Here is a 17,320-nt window from a genome sequence, read left to right on the forward strand (position 1 = left end):
TCTTATCAATAAAGTAAGTCACTTCTCAAAGTTCTGTACTCTGCTGTTTCATGGACATACAAGAAACTGTTTCAAAACGTGATGATTTAGCAGCTCGATGCTAGGAAAAGCACGGGAGATAAGCAATCACATATGGAGATCAGCCTCCTAATGGTAACCACAGGCCTCTGTTTCCTTTGTTTGCCTCAAAGGCAGCATTACAAAGCGACACAGTGTCACTCCAGAGTTTTATATTCTTCCACTGAAAGCCAGCCTTTGCCTTGGAGCCATCTCAGCAAACAGCATGACTGGGTTCATTGCTACGTGGTGGTAGAACAACCTGGATTATTTTTTTGTATATACTTTCATTTCTGAATATTCTATATTCTGTTATTAGAAGCCTGGCCTTTGCTTGCAAATTTTCTTGGATAAGTTCAGCTGTATTAGCTCCTTTCCAGAAGGATGACATACCAAAGCACCAGGCTCTACCCAGAGTGTGCCAGCCCTGCACATCTCTGGGGTTTGATCAGCCACTTACAGAGGCCTGCTGCTCATAGCTTTCATGCTAATGCTTAGCTGCAAACAGGAATTACAATGCTCCTGGGAAGCTGGGGATCCTGTCCACAAATCTCTTCACCATTAAGGCAAACACTTGTTTTAGGCACAATAGTTCCAGAGATTCCTTTTTATCTGACTTCATAGCTAATTCTAGATAAACACAACGATAGATAAGCAGCTTTGCAAAGTGATGCAAGGGCCCTGTAAATGTGTGCATATTTGCAGGCTGGCAAAAAGCAGCAAGGCAGTGGTGAGCATTTGGGAGCACAGGCTGGTAGTTCAGCAGAAAGCATGGGGCTACAGAGATCGGGGTCCAGGATTCAACCCATCAGGCCACTTTGTTCTGTTCCACGGAACTACGCTGTGCCCCTAAACCTGACCAGCTGCCCTTTGCGTGTGTGCTGCTGCATATCAGCGCCAGGGGGCACTGTGCACGGGCCCCTGAGAAAAGCAGAGCGAATCTGTCCTCTGTGGCTGGTGAAACAAGTGAAATTGCAGCCCAGTTGGTGGTGGGTGAGCAGCAGCATCTTTGTTAAGTAAAGGACAGCATGAGAACTCTCAGAATGCATTACTTGCTCATGAAATGTACTAGGAATGAAGCTGCACAGGTGCTGCTCTTTTCCACTGTTTTTATCTAAGAAGCCACATTTACCCAACCCATGCACTTGAAGAAGGCATGCATAATTTAAATTTTACCTTGCTTTCATACTAGGTCAAAGGGGAGAGAAAAACAAAACAAAACAAAACACAATTTAATCATAATTGCATTTTTGTTTAGTAAAACAATAAACTTTAATCATAAGTCTTTTCAAAAAGTATCTTACAGGGATCTTAAAAGGGAATGTAACAAAACCAATAGAACAGAAGATAGACATACGCCCTTGATCACAGTGAAATGAGAATCCAATGACGATTATCCATACTACTCTCTTGGGAAAATTTCCATTTTGAAAAATACTAATTTTAATTTTCATTTTGAAAAACACTAATTTTAATCTAGTTTATGAGTGAGAAAATGCACACGTTGCTATGCCGTAGTATTCATGAGTGGCTGATAGGCAATGATAAGCATTGCCTCTCAAGGTGCTTGAACGTAATAGATGTAAAAATAATTTGTTTACTTCATCTTTTGAACTTCACCATATTAAGATCCTGTCTGTGGGCAAAATAACAGCAAACTATGAATGCGTGGCTCTTTGCTTAATCACAGATATATGTGTAAAGATTCTATTGGAATAATGTGCCATGCCATAGAAATATTATAAATTGCTGAACTGTGCAAGTAAAAACATCTTAGTGACAGACTCATTAGATATGTAGTCTGAAAACTAATACATAAACCCACCTCCACGTAGTCAAGATATACACCTTTATAGATAATTCCTAAATATCACCTTACAGTAATTAAAACCAAGTCATCACTAGAATACATAAAGCAATACCTTGATAGCCTTATTTTGGCTATATTTAATTCACTTATAGGGAATTTACTTAATGATCTTGCCAAATAGATCTTAGACTTAAGGAACTGTTGGATCCCTCCGATGGACACAGAATAGACGTTCAACAAACACTTGTTGACTGAATACATAGATTTCTGAGCAATCACTACATCACTATTCAAGTATATTTGCTCTGCAATGATTTTTCCGACCAGACACTTTAAGTTTACATTCCTAGTATGTTATAGTGTGGATGAATGTGGAATCAGTTTATCTACCTCATGAAGCTTATTAATGTAAACCCTGGAAAGACTGGTAATTAGTTGCCTGGTCTATGAGTTTAGGGACAGGGAGAAGAGTAAAACCGTTTGTATGCTAGCTGTCATAAAATGAGGTTAAAATTCCTCTGCTCATTTGGAAAATAGGAGAACCACCGAGTATGCTAGCTGTCATAAAATGAGGTTAAAATTCCTCCGCTCATTTGGAAAATAGGAGAACTGACTACCATACTTTTCAATTATTATGACATTCCCTCCAATTGTGGTGTGTCTTTTTAGAGTAGAAACACCAAGATAGGACTTTTATAACCACTAAAAACAAACTAACTAAACTAAACAAAAACTTAAAACATGGTAGTCTGTATTTGCAGCAAACTCTTACAGTTTAGTCAAATCAATTCATTCCACTCTAGTTAAATTCAATTAACATTTATTGAGCATCAAGTGCTTTATAACTTTTATTTCTTATGAGATGTTTTACAACAAGCTGTAAATTAATTAAATACCATATGAAATATTTTCTGAGATTTTTTAGTTACTTACATTTATTTTTTGAATTAAACTATGAGTTAATTTTATCTCCCCATCCTGCTATCTATAAAACATATGTGAAATTAAAAAAAAAATGTTGGCATGGGTGCGAGAATACCTAATATAGCTTTAGCATTAGGCATATGGGAAAGCTCCAACATACCATTAGCATGCTAATGCTTAGCAATAAAATAGGTTATACTCACAGTATCCTGGAACACTGACTGATTTTTAGAACACTAAGTAGCGTCAGTGTGCCATTACCTCCGGCGACTGTGCAAGGAGAACGACAATTACAAGATGCACATTCAACTCTAGTTTCCACCTTTAACTACTTTTATAATTCTTTTCATCAGGTGACTATGAGGGAAACAGTGATTTCCATCCATCTCTTCAACAAAGATATCAAATTAATCCTTGGGTTTCTAAATCCTGGTGTTGTTCTAACATGTAACATGAATTTTTTTTTTTAATTAAGCCTTTCTGCAACTAAAGGTTATGTGACATTCCTGTTATAATTAAACTTCAGAACTCTAGTGAGCAGAGTGGCCATTTAATTAAAACTTAATCCTGAGCTCTAAATATACACTAAATTACCTCAAGTTTCTCAGTGTTGGCAGACCACCAAAATATATTTTGTCATCTGCTTTCAAGTCAAGACCAAAGTTGTTTCCAGAAGATGAAGTTGCTATGTTCTCCTCCTGGTTAGAATCTATATCTACAATTGATATGTTGGCTGTAAAGGAAAGAAAATGCTTACTTGAGAAAGACCAACCACATCTGTATAATCACTGTTACTTCAAGATAAATTTACTTTCATTCTCAAATTGACATGGATGTTTTCAAGCATCTGTACTACATACATCTGTTTAATAGCTGCAGAAACAATGACATTGATAAAATAAATTATTAAACTAGCCACAAAAAGGGCATAAAAATAACAGCCAGGCAAAGGAAAGAAGAGAGGCATTTCCTTGTTTAAACTGTTTTGTTCAGAAAGCAGAAAGGAACCCCTTATCTCATTGATTTTCTCCCCTTCATTTTTAAGAGTCAGGCTAGGCTCTTTCTGAACTATGTGCTTTCTCAGCATAATATTTGCTTAGGCCCAGCCTTTAACTGCTTTATATATTTTGGACCCTCGATGAACATTGAAGCACCAGTTCATTAACATGACAGATTTGGTCTCTAAATCTTTGCCTGGTATTGGATCTGAATTAGCAAGGGTCTGAAAATGGCTATTTGAACCAATGGATTATGAGGGTATTTCTAAATGTTTATTCTTTGGAACACTAGATTCCTGGATGTTCCTGGTTCAAATAAATATGACAAACATTGGGTTGGGCAAAATTAAATATGTATTTTAATTTTAAGACTACCCAGATCTTTTAACATACCAATATTCAATGTAATGCTCCAACAGGGGGATATAGAGCAAGAAGTATTTCCCAAACTTAATTGACCATGGAGCATTATTTTTCCCCTTAATTACCACATCATCTTTTAGAATAGTATTCTTTGAAAGACAAAGAAAAATATCAAACTCTAAAATCCCACTGTAATCTGTAGAAAGTATCTTCAATAAAATCAAACATAATTATCTTATTAATAAATGACCAAAATAAAATACCAAACCAATGAATACCTCAAATCCTCAAAGTAGAGCTTTGTAAAAACAAACAAAAAAAGTTGTTAAATAATTGTCCAATTAAAAAATACTTAGCAAGTCAAGATTTAAAAATTTAATTACTTTAATACATATATTAATTTTATATGCACATATGTTTTTGACCAGACCAGTGGCTAAAATTAAAAAAAAAAATTATAAAACCATTTTTGAGACTTTTTCAACATATTCCTTTTTATCCAGATCAGCAAAGAAGTTTTCATATGGAGCTGTTGAGTGGAACATGAAAATAGCCTCTTTCTACAGATCTGGTGCATATTTTAATGGTGTCTGTGAAAATGAGATTCTGCTCTCTATCACAGGCAAGCCAGTGACTGGAGGTAGTTCTCCCCCTTATACCTGAGTGAATATATGCATTTATAGAAACCATTCTAAGAAAAACTGATTAAAGAGCAGAAATACCTTGAATTGAAACTCACTGGCCCAAGTGTTAGCTCCAGCAGAGAGACACGGGATGGCATATTTTTACTGAGTTAAAGGAAGGACTTTACTCTCTCCTTCGAGAGCGATAGCAACGAAGTGGGTTCTGCTGTGAAATGCTAACAGTTGCTCTTATTTCCTGCCCTATTTCTTCCCCTTACAGAATAGCTGTTCACATAAAATTTCAGAGTTGATGAGTTCAGACATCAGTTATGGGTAAGCAGGGAAATAAGGGTTTTATTAAATACTAGACAAAGAGTAGGGTCTTAGCAAGTATTTTATAATCAATGCTGAGTTGTTGTAAGTGAATTGTTACTTTGGTAATTCCTTTCTTTCTTTCAGCTCAGTGAAAATCGAATGATCGTTCTCCATCTTGTGTCCATATTGGTGCACTTGAGGGATATGGTGCACTCCACGTGGTGGCCGTGGATCTACTAACTGACTCTCCGGGAAGGTGCCCAATGCACCCTGATGGAATGTTTCTGAATTTCCAGGGCAGCACTTCTATAATACAGCTGAGAACAACTCATATAAAACAACCAACCTGGGCACTAAAAAGGAGGAAGGGTCCCATGGCTGGAGGCTTATTTGAATTCCTATCCTACTGCTCTGAGCAATCTAATCTTGCTCAAATCTGCAGGGACTTCCCCACATCCAAACCCAGTGGGGTCTTTTGGTCTTTATCTTCATCCCTGTCTATGCAGTATTTGATGTTGTTCACATTTCCTTCCTTCTAGGAAATGTCCTCTTTTGGCTTCCATAATGCCAGGCTCTCTGGCTTCTTGTACCTTTCCAGCCTCATTCTCAATTTCCTTCTCTGTGACTTATGTCCTTGAACACTTCTGAAGTGTTCTATTCCCTAATGTGTCTTCATTTGGCCACTTGTCGGGTTTTAGCCATCCAGGTAACCTCCAGTTTATATCTACTTACTATATGTTGTCAATTCAGAAATATATATGCCTGGACCTGACTTTTGCCTAGAAACCCACATTCAACAGATGAGACAGCATCATCTGTATACCTTCTCAGTACTTCAAACTAAACATATTCTAAGTCAAAATGATTATCTTTCCACTCCTGAATCCATCTGATTTATTTGGTGACAATATGACGCCCACCCAGACTCCTACATTAGAGACTCATCCTGCCTGTCCCCTCACCATTCCACATTTAATCAGTCAACAGCCCTAATTTCATCTCCTAACACTGATATCTACCCTATTTTTAAAAGGTTTTACCAAACTGTGATTGACATAGTATAAGTTGCTTATGTTTAAAGTATATAATTTAATGAATTTTTAGATATGTATACATCCATGAGACCATCACCATAGTCAAAATACTAAACCTATGCATCATCCCAAAGCTCTTCTAATGCCCCTTTGTCATCCCTCCTTCCTGTGCCTCCCTACATAACCTCATCCTCTGTAGCCTCTATCTGCTTTCTGTGACTCTTGGTTCATTTATGTTTTCTATATACTTGACATAAATGTATTCCTTTACATCTGCCTTCTTGGCTAAGATTTTTTTTTTTTTTTGCTAGTCATCCATTTTGTGTGCATATTAAGAGCTCATTAATTTTTAATGCTAAATAGTATTTCATTGTGACAACATACAATCTATCTACTAACCTGTTAATTGATGTTTTAGTTACTTCTTTGTTTTTTTGAATGTCACAAATAAAGACGCTGTGGACATCCTGGTACAAATCTTTGTATGGATATATGCTTCATGTGTCTTGGATGAATGCTTATGAGTGGAATGGCTGGTTCATACATATATTTAACCTATTAAGAAACTGCTAACCTATTTTCCAGTGTGGCTATACATTTTCCATCCTCATCAGCAGAGTGTAAGAATTCCATTTGCTCCATATCCTTGCCAGCCCTGGGTATGTTCAGTCTTTTTAACTGTTGGCATTCTAGTAACTGTATGGTGGTATCACCCTGTGGATTTATTTTGCATTTCCCTAGTGTCAAAGCCCATTATAACTCTTATTTCAAGCCATCATTCAACTCCTGCTTGGACTATTCTTGAACCTAACTGGTCAATCTGCCTTCGGTTTGATCTTCCGAAAATTTAGCTTCCTCATTTCTCCTTTCTCTGATTATTTCTTTACAGCCTCCTTTGTTGGGTCTACCTTTACTATACTCCTTCAATACCGCTGTTGCTGCAGGGCTTTGGATCACCTCACTCTAGAAGTGACTGCTTGGTTTTTCTCATCCCTATTCAGCTCGAACTACTAATGGCATGATAATGATTCTAAAATGTCCATCTCTCCTACAGCTCTGCTAAACCTCAGGTACACACAACTGATCACCTGCCAATTCCACAGCTTGCCCACGCTGCTAAAGATATTAAGGGTGCTTTACTACAATATGTCCAAAATAGAACTCAGCATCTTTTCCAGAATACATATTCTATTCTTTTTTATTTTCAATACTATGTGATTACACTAAAATATTTTTGTTATTTAAGGAAAGGAAAGGAATTATTCTTGACATCCCCATTTAAAACATTTGTCCTCCACACTGAATATATCACAAAGCTCCTTGATTGTAAAATGCTTAATATCTTTCAATTCTACTCTTTACTGTCCATTCTCATGGTTTCCTTCTCCTCACTCTTCACTTGGTTTACTACAGACTGCAGTAGCCCCTGAAATTGTCATAAATCTACCCTCCAAGGTTTTCTAAGGAAACTTTACTAAAGCACAAATCTGATGTTGTCACATGCTTGATTAAAACTCTTAGTAGTTCCCTATAGCTTTCAGGATAAAGTTGAAACTTATTAGCTTAGTTCACAAGTCCCCTTATGAACTGGCCTCTATTATCTCTAGCCTCATCCAATAATTCTTTTGCCAACATTCATCCTGTAGGCTATGGATTTACTTGTAGTAACTATAGAGGCCAAGGGCAGGCTACCCCAAGATGGACCACTCTGACATGAAGATTAGTTTGAGTTAAAAAGCAATCAAAACCATTTGTGATGACATGGATGGAGCTAGAGAGGATTATGCTTAAGCTAAATGAGTCTGTCAGAGAAAGACAAATACCATATGATTTCACTCATACGTGGAATTCAAGAAACAAATGAACATGGCAGGGAGGGGGAAAGATACAAACCAAGAAACAGACTCTTAACTACAGAGAACAATCTGATGGTTACTAGAGGGGAAGTGGTGGGGGGATGGGTTAAATAAGTGATGGGTATTAAGGAGGGCACTTGCTGTGATGAGTCCCGGGGTATTGATGTAAGTGATGAATCACTAAGTTCTATACCTGAAACTAATAAATATAAATAACTGTAAGTTAACTAGCTAGAATGTAAACAAAAACTTGGAAGGAAAAAAAACCCATCAAAACCCAGTATTGGGTATGGAAAAAACCTATATGTCCATCAACAGACGAATGAATAAAGAAGGTGTGGTATATATACATATATATATACAATGGAATACTATGCAGCCATCAAAAGAAATGAAATCTTGCCATTTGTGACGACGTGGATGAACTAGAGGGTATTATGTTTAGTGAAATAAGTCAATCAGAGAAAGACAGTTATCATATGATCTCCCTGATATGAGGAAGTTGAGAGACAATGTGGTGGGGTTTGGGGGGTAGGAAAGGAATAAATGAAACAAGATGGGATCAGGAGGGAGACAAACCATAAGAGACTCTTAATCTCACAAAACAAACAGGGTTGCCGGGGGTAGGGAGAGGGTGGTTGGGTTACGGACATTGTGGAGGGTATGTGCTATGGTGAGTGATGTGAAGTGTGTAAACCTGGCGATTCACAGATCTGTACCCCTGGGGCTAATAATATGTTATATGTTAATAAAAAAATAAAAAAGTTATAAAATAAACTATCAAACAAACAAAAAAACCCCAGTATTGGGAAAGAGTCCTTTACCTCCCCAACCAATGCCTAAAAAGAATTTAGATAGAGGACCTGCCCTAGGAAGAGCACCTTCACCACAGATAACTACAGTATACTGTGAACAATGGTAGACTGGGAAAAACTTAGCAAGGCCTATTTGACCAAAGCCCCTTTGTCCATTGAATGGCTCAACCAATATTTATTTACCAAACATTTATCCTCTTTGTTGTTTTTATCTTCCTACAAACTGCATTCTTCCCTTTGAAGTCCCAGACCCCTACCCTCTTCTTGTTCAGAATGACCTACATACCTCATTTTGTCTGACTGTCTTTTGAATTTCCGTGTGTGTGTGTGTGTGTGTGTGTGTGTGTATTCCCTGCCTGCACAAAATTAAATTTTATTTTGTTCTGTTCATCTATCTCATGTCAATTTGATTCTGAATCAGGCTCGAAGGACCCAGAAAGGGATGGGAAATTCTCACTCCTCAGCATGAATTAAAGCATTTCCCAAAGTGTGTTCAGCAGAATGCTGGTCTTGCAGGAATGGAGAGATTTTGGAGATTGTAAAGTTTGGGAAATGTTGGGTCAAATTCTTCTTAACTATTCTGCAGAGCATCTCCCAAGCAAATGTGCCTATGTCTCCCTTATGTGGCAACAATATATAAGGCAGTACTCAGCTTTTATGAGTGCTAACTGGTTTTTGTTAAAATGGGAAGAGTTTCTCCAAGCATCCATGTTCCAAGGAAGAATGATTGGAAAATGATGGATGATGCTCTCTGAGGCCTCCTGGCTTTCACACAACTTTCAGCCCCTTGAAATGTCCAAAGGTGCTGTCCATCCAGTGAAGCCCTCAACTCCTGCTTGTGCCTCAGGGCCCTTCCTCAGGGAGCTGACCTCTGGGTGTGACTTCAACATCTCTCTCCTGAGATTCCTAGCCTACTGTACCCATTCGGACATAGCCATTTGCTTTCTATCCTCTCACCATTGAGTTATTTACTTATCTATCTCCCCAGTAGATGGCACGTTCCTTGAAGGCAATGATTTGTCATAGACCTCACTCAGGTTTGGTGCAATAGTAGGTGGGTGCTTACTGGCTATTTGTTAAATGCAGGAAGTGACAGGTGGTACAATGTTAAACTGAAATTCTCATGAGATGTCACACTGGCCTGGTCAAAACTAATTAGGTTCAATTCTATAAACAGAAGCATCAAATTTCATTTGCAGATATTGGTAATGGTATAGTGTACAGAATTAGGGGAATTATACTGAAATAACAGTAGCAGCACACTAAGACCTAACAGATTTGGATTTCTGCCTTGGTTGTGAGAGCTTATGTATGTTTTTGACCACATGTAAGTTAGAGCCTATGTTTCCTTTTCTCTAACACCAGAACAAAATACCTGCTTATATCAGAACATGAAGTAATGTTTGTGAGTATATTCTAATGAGTTCCTGGACTCATTAAACTCAAATGTTACATTATTATTATTCAATTCCTTACTTGCACACATAAAAATGTTTGGCATTTTTAAAAAGCAAAGACCTAGTTGCTGTGTTACCACCCCTACAAATTTGATGAGTGGGCCACTCTAAAGGCAACATCTTGGTAAAACAAGATGGAAAGCAAAGCACACAACCTTTTCAAACCTAGTACAGGATATAATTTTACAAGTTGTAGGATTGTTTTATGCTTTCAAATTAAGCTCTCAGTTTCTAAAGAAAATGACAGAGAACCATTTGGCTCTTCAATCAGTCATGTGTAACCCGAGTCACCTATAATCTAAGCTAAAGAAATGACTGGATCCATTTTTCACAGAATTCGTGAGTACCTAAAATTACAGACAAGGCCCTCCTCATGATTAGGTACACAGAGTGTTGGATAGCATGATTAGGTTCACAGTGCATTATTACTATAGAAACTCACCTTGTTTCTGAATTCTTGACAGGGTGAAGGATTTCCACTTCCCATCATTATGGTTTTGCTTGCTGACAACGGAAGCCATTCCTGAGCCCAGATCATAGCTGACTTTTACATGCCCATCAGTGAGCTCTACACTCATGAAATCTTTCTATTAATAGAGTAAAAATATACCAGTGATTCAATACACAGAGAAATATGGGTATTCACTTTTTTTGTGTGTGGTTTATAGCAGGGCCTTATGGCTAAGTTACTGAATATGTTGATCTGTAAATCACATCCATTTTGGAAATAGAATTGTTGTTACTACTTTGTGAATGTTTGTGGGTGTGACATTATAGTGCAAATGGTCACAACCACATTACTAGGATATATCCTTATATGACAGGAGAATAAAGGAGGTTCCTTTAAAAACATATTAAGTCAACTAAAAGGTACATTCTCTGGAAGAATTTACTAAGAAATATTAACCTGGAAAAAACAATGAGGACATTTAGAACCATCTTTCAACTTAAGTCTTTAGAAGAAAACTAAGGGAGTAGTTTTGCTGCTGCATGATTCCATACTGAAGGAAACTCTACTGGGTGCTTCTCTTAAAGGATTATATGGGGAGCTGCACTGAAAATAAATAATAATTAAATTGCATCTGTAATTGAATTTATCAATGAAAATATGTAAGTACTATCTGCATCACCTACTCTTGGCTTTCACACAGCATCCTAGAATCCTCTTAATAATAATTGATAATTTAACAATAACCGATAATTGTACTGGAATCCTATGGAAAAGAGGCAAACATTTTTAATCATGGAAGATTAGCCATGCATGTCTTTACCAGGTCTCGTGTGGCAAGGTACATAAGGAGAGCACTTGAAGAAAATGTCCTGAACTTGAACATGACAGTTGAGATGTTGGGGTACCAACGAATGGGGCGGCTGACCAATGCGTACCCTTCTCCATCAAACTGAATAGTCCCTTCACTATCTTCTACCTGAGGACTGAAGAGAGACATTTCACATAAACCAATGTCTGCTTTATCCATCAATATTAAACACATCAAATTATCTTCTGAGATTTGATTGTGAGCTGTTAGAGGACAGGAACCATCCCAAATAGATCTTCCATCCTTTCATTTCTCTCCATCTCCACTGCCATCATTCTAGACCAAGTGGCAATCATCTCTTACCTGGATTTATTTGATGTTCGATAACTAAGTCACTGATGTTTTAAATGCTTTATATTCTACTGAAATACTTGATGGATAGTTATACTGGTATTTAAGTATGCCTTAGTGGTGTGAAGTGGTGGGGTTTTGGATGGACTGAGACTGTCTTATTACATTTTGCATATACATAACATAATGAGGGGGGCTTGGGTGCAATGAGTGAAGGTGGTCAAAAGATACAAACTTCGAGTTATAAGGAAAGAAAAAAAACCTAAATGGAATAAAGATCCCTACCCCCTGATTACTTGCTGTTCAATAGATTTTTCTGGGACAAATTAGATTAAGACAATAAAGGATGCCTTTATCTGTTTCAGTGGTTATTTGTTGTTCTTTAATAGATTGCAAGCTCTATAAGACCCACTAGAGATTATGGGCCAGGCTCTATGTCAGGCACAAACTCAGCACAAGGGTGGCACATGGCTCATAGTAGATTATGGTTTATGTAGAATGAAGGAGATTTTAGTATAGTAGATTGCCCCACAGAGGCTATATGTTCAATCAGTGTTGGTTGAATAATTAAGAACTATCTAAGAAAAATCTTGTAAAAATAACATTTAAGAACATTTCTTTTTCAAATGCAGTTACCTATCATCTATCAATCAATCTACCCAATGATGTTATTACAGAGTAAGTCTCAAATTGTGGAGAGTTTTTAAAACTTTAAAAATCTGCATGTTAGCATATATTTGATTCTCTGAAATTGGAGTGTTATGTTAACTTAAGGGTAGAGAGGAGATATGGAGAAATATTATAACAATGTCTCTGTAAGATAACAAGAGCCTAGAATATCATTTGCACAATATCTTGGCTAAATGAGAAAAATGACAGTGTATGAACATTAACAGGTTCACGAAGGAAAAACTGTTCCACATTTTAGACAAGTTGGCTTTCTCTCTGTTGCTGGATCAGAGAGAAATAAAACTGAAGACAAAAAAAGAAGGGAAGAGTCTTATTTTGCGTCATGCATGGTCAGATCTTTCAATTTTAAGTTATATCTAATTTGGAATAAGATCAGATGATGTCAGAATTTTTTTCTAATATAAAACTTAAAAAAATGCTTTTCAATATTCCTGCAAAGTGCTAACTGAAAGTTTGAGGAACTAAATCAGGCTATTAACTGTATAACTGGTAGTGAGTAAAGTGACTATGATTTGGCCTTTCTTCATTATTATGATAAATCCATTAATTTCTGGGTCACTTCATTAGAGAGAAGAGAATGTTGTATGGAGTCTACTATGGAGAAGTTCTCAAATACTAAAGTTTTGCATTATATGCTGTCACACTATCATTGACAACCCTGAAGATGGTCGTGGAAGTCACTGTTGAGAGTTTTCTGGATGCTTTGACCCAATGCACTATTACTTATAATTTATTTTAATTTTAATTTTTTTAAAGATTTTAATTATTTGAGAGAGAGAGAGAGCATGAGAGGGAAGAGGGTCAGAGGGAGAAGTAGATTCCCTGCTGAGCAGGGAACCTGATAAGAACTTGATCCTGGGACTCCAAGATCATGACCTGAGCCAAATGAATTGCTTAACCAACTGAGCCACCCAGGCACCCTTGTTACTTATAATTTAAACAAATCAACAAACACAAAATCTCACTACGCAATTGTTTTGGTATAAGAATTCTGGGATGTTTATAACCTGATGTCTTTATGTCCTTAATCTGTTAATTCCTTCAACATGAATGAAAGAATAGCCAAGTACATGGCAGGTACCCTGAGATGTGATGTGGATTCTCACTGAGACCCTGCTGCAAGCCACCTAACCTTTTGGGTGTCACCTTGAGATAAAAGAGTTAGATCCATGAATGATTTCTATGGCCTATTCCTACTTCAGCCTTTTATAAGATTCTCCTATTCAAGCAAAAGGCAAATTTTCAGGGAAGGGTTTTGTGCTGGGACCAGCTAAACACACAAGTGTTAGATCAGTCTACTTCCCTTAACTCACTGGCCAAACCTAAGTACGTCTGGATTTAACTTGGTGACTTCGAGATATGGAAAAAAAAAATTAGTCCTTCCAGGTGTAGTTTATAATATCTCAACTTCTAACATTATATTAGAGTGTTCTTATTCATGTTTGAATACATTTACCGATATACATTTATAATTTTTATAATTAACATTTGCCAAACTTGCCTTCTGTTTCTCTTTTGAAACTTGATGTCTGGTCAAGTTATTAAGGATTCATTATGTTATGTGGAACAGCCCACACTCTTCCACATGTAACTTGTTAACTACAGACCTAGATGTATATTGGGGTTTATGTAGTACATTTCATCATTGTTTCAGTGTTGGGCTAAATAAATTAAACATGCAACAATTTTTTTTCTATTTTAATTTTAATGTGATTTTTAGAAGTTTAAGAAAAATAAGATATACTTCTTTTTTATTGTCCTGGCAGATAACTCTTTTTAAAGCATAACAACAATTCTGTCCTTTATTCTGATTGCTGAATAAATGCAAATTTCTAAAATGGACAGTCTAAGATCTACATGTTCTTGGTCTATGTCTTACAGCCTTCTCTTTTACATCCCCCACATATAATCATTTCTGCTCTAAAACTGGAACGATGGGTCTTCATGTTACAATGTGCTATGTGTTCTCTTGAACACAACCTAACAAACACCAGGAGTTCTATAAAAATTATTCCTACACGTATATACCAAGGCTTACGGGAAAACAGTGTTGGTGCTGGTCACTCAAAACTTATGCAACTTTATAATCAGAGCACTCACAGAAACAATCATAGTCCTGATCAAAATAGCAGCCTAATTCAAAAAGGTATGCTATAAAATTTAAATTGAAGAATTTTTTCAGTAAATATAGAACTTCAAAGGAATAGGTAAAGGTAACTTGATGGCAAAGAGCTTAAGGAAGGGTTGACACTGCTGAGTGACAGAGGTGATAAAAATGCACAATGACTGGGGGAGAACTGAGCAATGAACTCCCAAGACAGGGTACTTGGCCAAACCAAGGGCAAGTTCATGGGTGAAGAGGCAGTGTGTGCAGGCTTGAGCTTGGTATCCTCAGCTATGCCGGTAGACCTGACATTCAGGTGCCTTTGTTTAGTGGTGCAAAACCTTTACACACTGCAAAGAACTACACAGAAACCGACCCGACTTCCATACCTACGGACATCATTCTCCCCTTCTCCAATCCTGCCCGAATGAACGCACCTTTGTGAAGCAGAGCAGATTTTACTCGTCCCTTCCTAAAATACTCTGGCTTTCCAGCCTTCTGACCTGCGCTCTCACTGGTCCCTGGGACTAGAATGCCCTTCCCCTTCCGTCTGCCAGCCCCTCCTTGGGAGTCTTACCCCATGGCAACATCCACCTCAAAAGCTACCTCCTTCATGAAGCGGATCTAACCCTATGTGAATAACCATAGTATACTCTGAGAATGCCTTTTTTTTTTTTTAAGACTTTATTTATTTATTTGACAGAGAGAAAGATAGTGAGAGAGGAAGCACAAGCAAGGGGAGTGTGAGAGGGAGAAGCAGGCTTCCCACTGAGCAAGGAGCCCTATGCGGGGCTCGATCCCAGGACCCTGGGATCATGGCCTGAGCAGAAGGCAGACACTTAACCACTAAGCCACCCAGGTGCCCCTGAGAGTGTCTTTTTCTTAAAGGGATTTTTAATTATCCCTTGTATTTTGACTATTTTAGGTTTTGTTTTTTCCTCCCTGTAAATTACTTGATAGCTAGCCCTGGACTGTATTTATCTCTGTATCAGGAAGTTCTAGGTGTGAATCTCTGACATCTGAAAAACATCCTACAAAAATATATGTGTGCATACACACACATATATGCTATTATAATTATATTAATTCATATAATACTCTAGATACTAAGGTATAAGATCTTTGCAGAATTTATAATTAGCCTGTGATAATCCTAACACATTATATGCATTGCTGAGTGGACACTTAAATCCTTAGATGTTTTGTTCATGATAGGTTTTTGAAAATCCTTTTTATGAATTTACCAAATAAATATTCAGGGAAAAGTTGGCGTTAATTTCTGAGTAGGGGAATATTAATTCCCTTGATGGGGAATTTGGGGCCCTGGCAATGTGCATATGCTCTTTAAATTGGAAATAAAAAATATGACCCATGTAGCATCTAATGATTTGGAGTTGCTATGTGTGTCTCTTCAGCATCCAGATATTTAATTTAAATTTTAGAGTTTTAATAGGCTTGGTTGATTAGCTGGGCTCAAGTTTTTTATGCTGAGAAATCCTTCCCTTCTAGCTAATTGTTTTATATCCTCTCTTCAGGTTGGTCTGCTTGTTAAGTATTTTAGATTCCTAAACTCTAACCTGTATGTAGTAATTGATGGTGTGTGTTAGGGCCCTTTCTCCTGGCCTATCTTGGTCCCTTCTTATCCTTCTCCACTTAAGCAGGATCTTCGAGTCCAGTGGGTTTCCACCTGAAACCCTGCCAAGACCCTATGTGGCATTTGGAAAATTCCATCAGAGATAAAACTTGCTCTAGGCTTCTATATGTTTTAATAAACATAAATGGAGTGAATCCAGGCTCTGTGACACCTGAAGGTTAATCAGTTCAAGGAAAACTCTCTTTAAGAAAAAAAGGAATTACGATGACAGCAGAGCTACAGCCATGAAAAACCTCCTAGTTCTGGACATGGAGGGAAACTGGGATGGAAAGAGAGAGTAGTGTCAACTGATTGCGTAGAAAATACCTTTCCTTGCAGATCTTACAGAAACATCGAAACTACTGCCAGGGCACCTCCCAGTGCCTTGGAAAGTTCCTGTACAAATGGGGGAAAGGATCTGTCTTTTTCTCAGCCTCATGGTAAGTCACCCCCCAGACAGTCCTATCCTCTCTGCTCCATACCATCCACACGATAATAGAATATTGCACAACAAAATTAAAGATTTTCTGAGGCACAGGCCAGACCTTAGGGGAGTTCTCATTTCAGCTCACCTGACAGTACATCCTTTGCAGTCACCTTCTTTTTCTCGGAAATTCCACAAGCCTATAGGTTTGCTATCGAAGTATGTTTCTCCCATACAGCCTGTGAACGTAATCACGCGTACGGCATCTGCCTTCTGCAGAGAGAAACGTAGTATTTGTTAGAATTTACAATTTCACAAGGAGTCTTAGAGCATCCAGGAGAGTTACTAGCAGTGAACTCTGGGGTAGTTATTGTCTACTCTTTGTGATATTCTTGGTTTGCATCTATTCATCTTTTAAGCATATTCTATCCTCACAGACCCTGGTTATTTAGGCGCTACCCCCGGTAACACCATTTGTAAATAAACACTTCCTCGCTTCTGACTTGAGGTGAGCTGCTTATCCACTCTGAGATTCTATCTTCTTGTCTTGAGGTTGGGATTATTAGTATTAAATTGGGTAATTTATTTATGGAACCACAGCCGGTGC

The 17,320-nt window shown here is 37.6% G+C and overlaps 1 protein-coding gene across 2 annotated transcripts in view; it reads right to left on the minus strand.

Moving 5' to 3' along the window:
- Nucleotides 1–17,320, minus strand: part of LAMA2 (laminin subunit alpha 2) — a gene marked incomplete at its 5' end in the record, with an annotated part of 635,124 nt that overhangs the window by 48,895 nt on the left and 568,909 nt on the right. The window contains 5 exons of one of the 2 annotated variants that reach the window (XM_080805462.1): nucleotides 1,234–1,245; nucleotides 3,386–3,524; nucleotides 10,695–10,839; nucleotides 11,524–11,686; nucleotides 16,862–16,986. In XM_080805462.1, the coding sequence (XP_080661588.1) occupies nucleotides 1,234–1,245; nucleotides 3,386–3,524; nucleotides 10,695–10,839; nucleotides 11,524–11,686; nucleotides 16,862–16,986 (584 nt within the window). Of the gene's footprint in view, nucleotides 1–1,233; nucleotides 1,246–3,375; nucleotides 3,525–10,694; nucleotides 10,840–11,523; nucleotides 11,687–16,861; nucleotides 16,987–17,320 lie in introns of those variants that run through there. The other variant, XM_080805461.1, reaches the window with a different exon arrangement.

The sequence above is a fragment of the Martes martes genome (genome assembly GCF_963455335.1).
Source record: "Martes martes genome assembly, chromosome: 6".
Lineage (NCBI taxonomy): Eukaryota > Metazoa > Chordata > Mammalia > Carnivora > Mustelidae > Martes > Martes martes.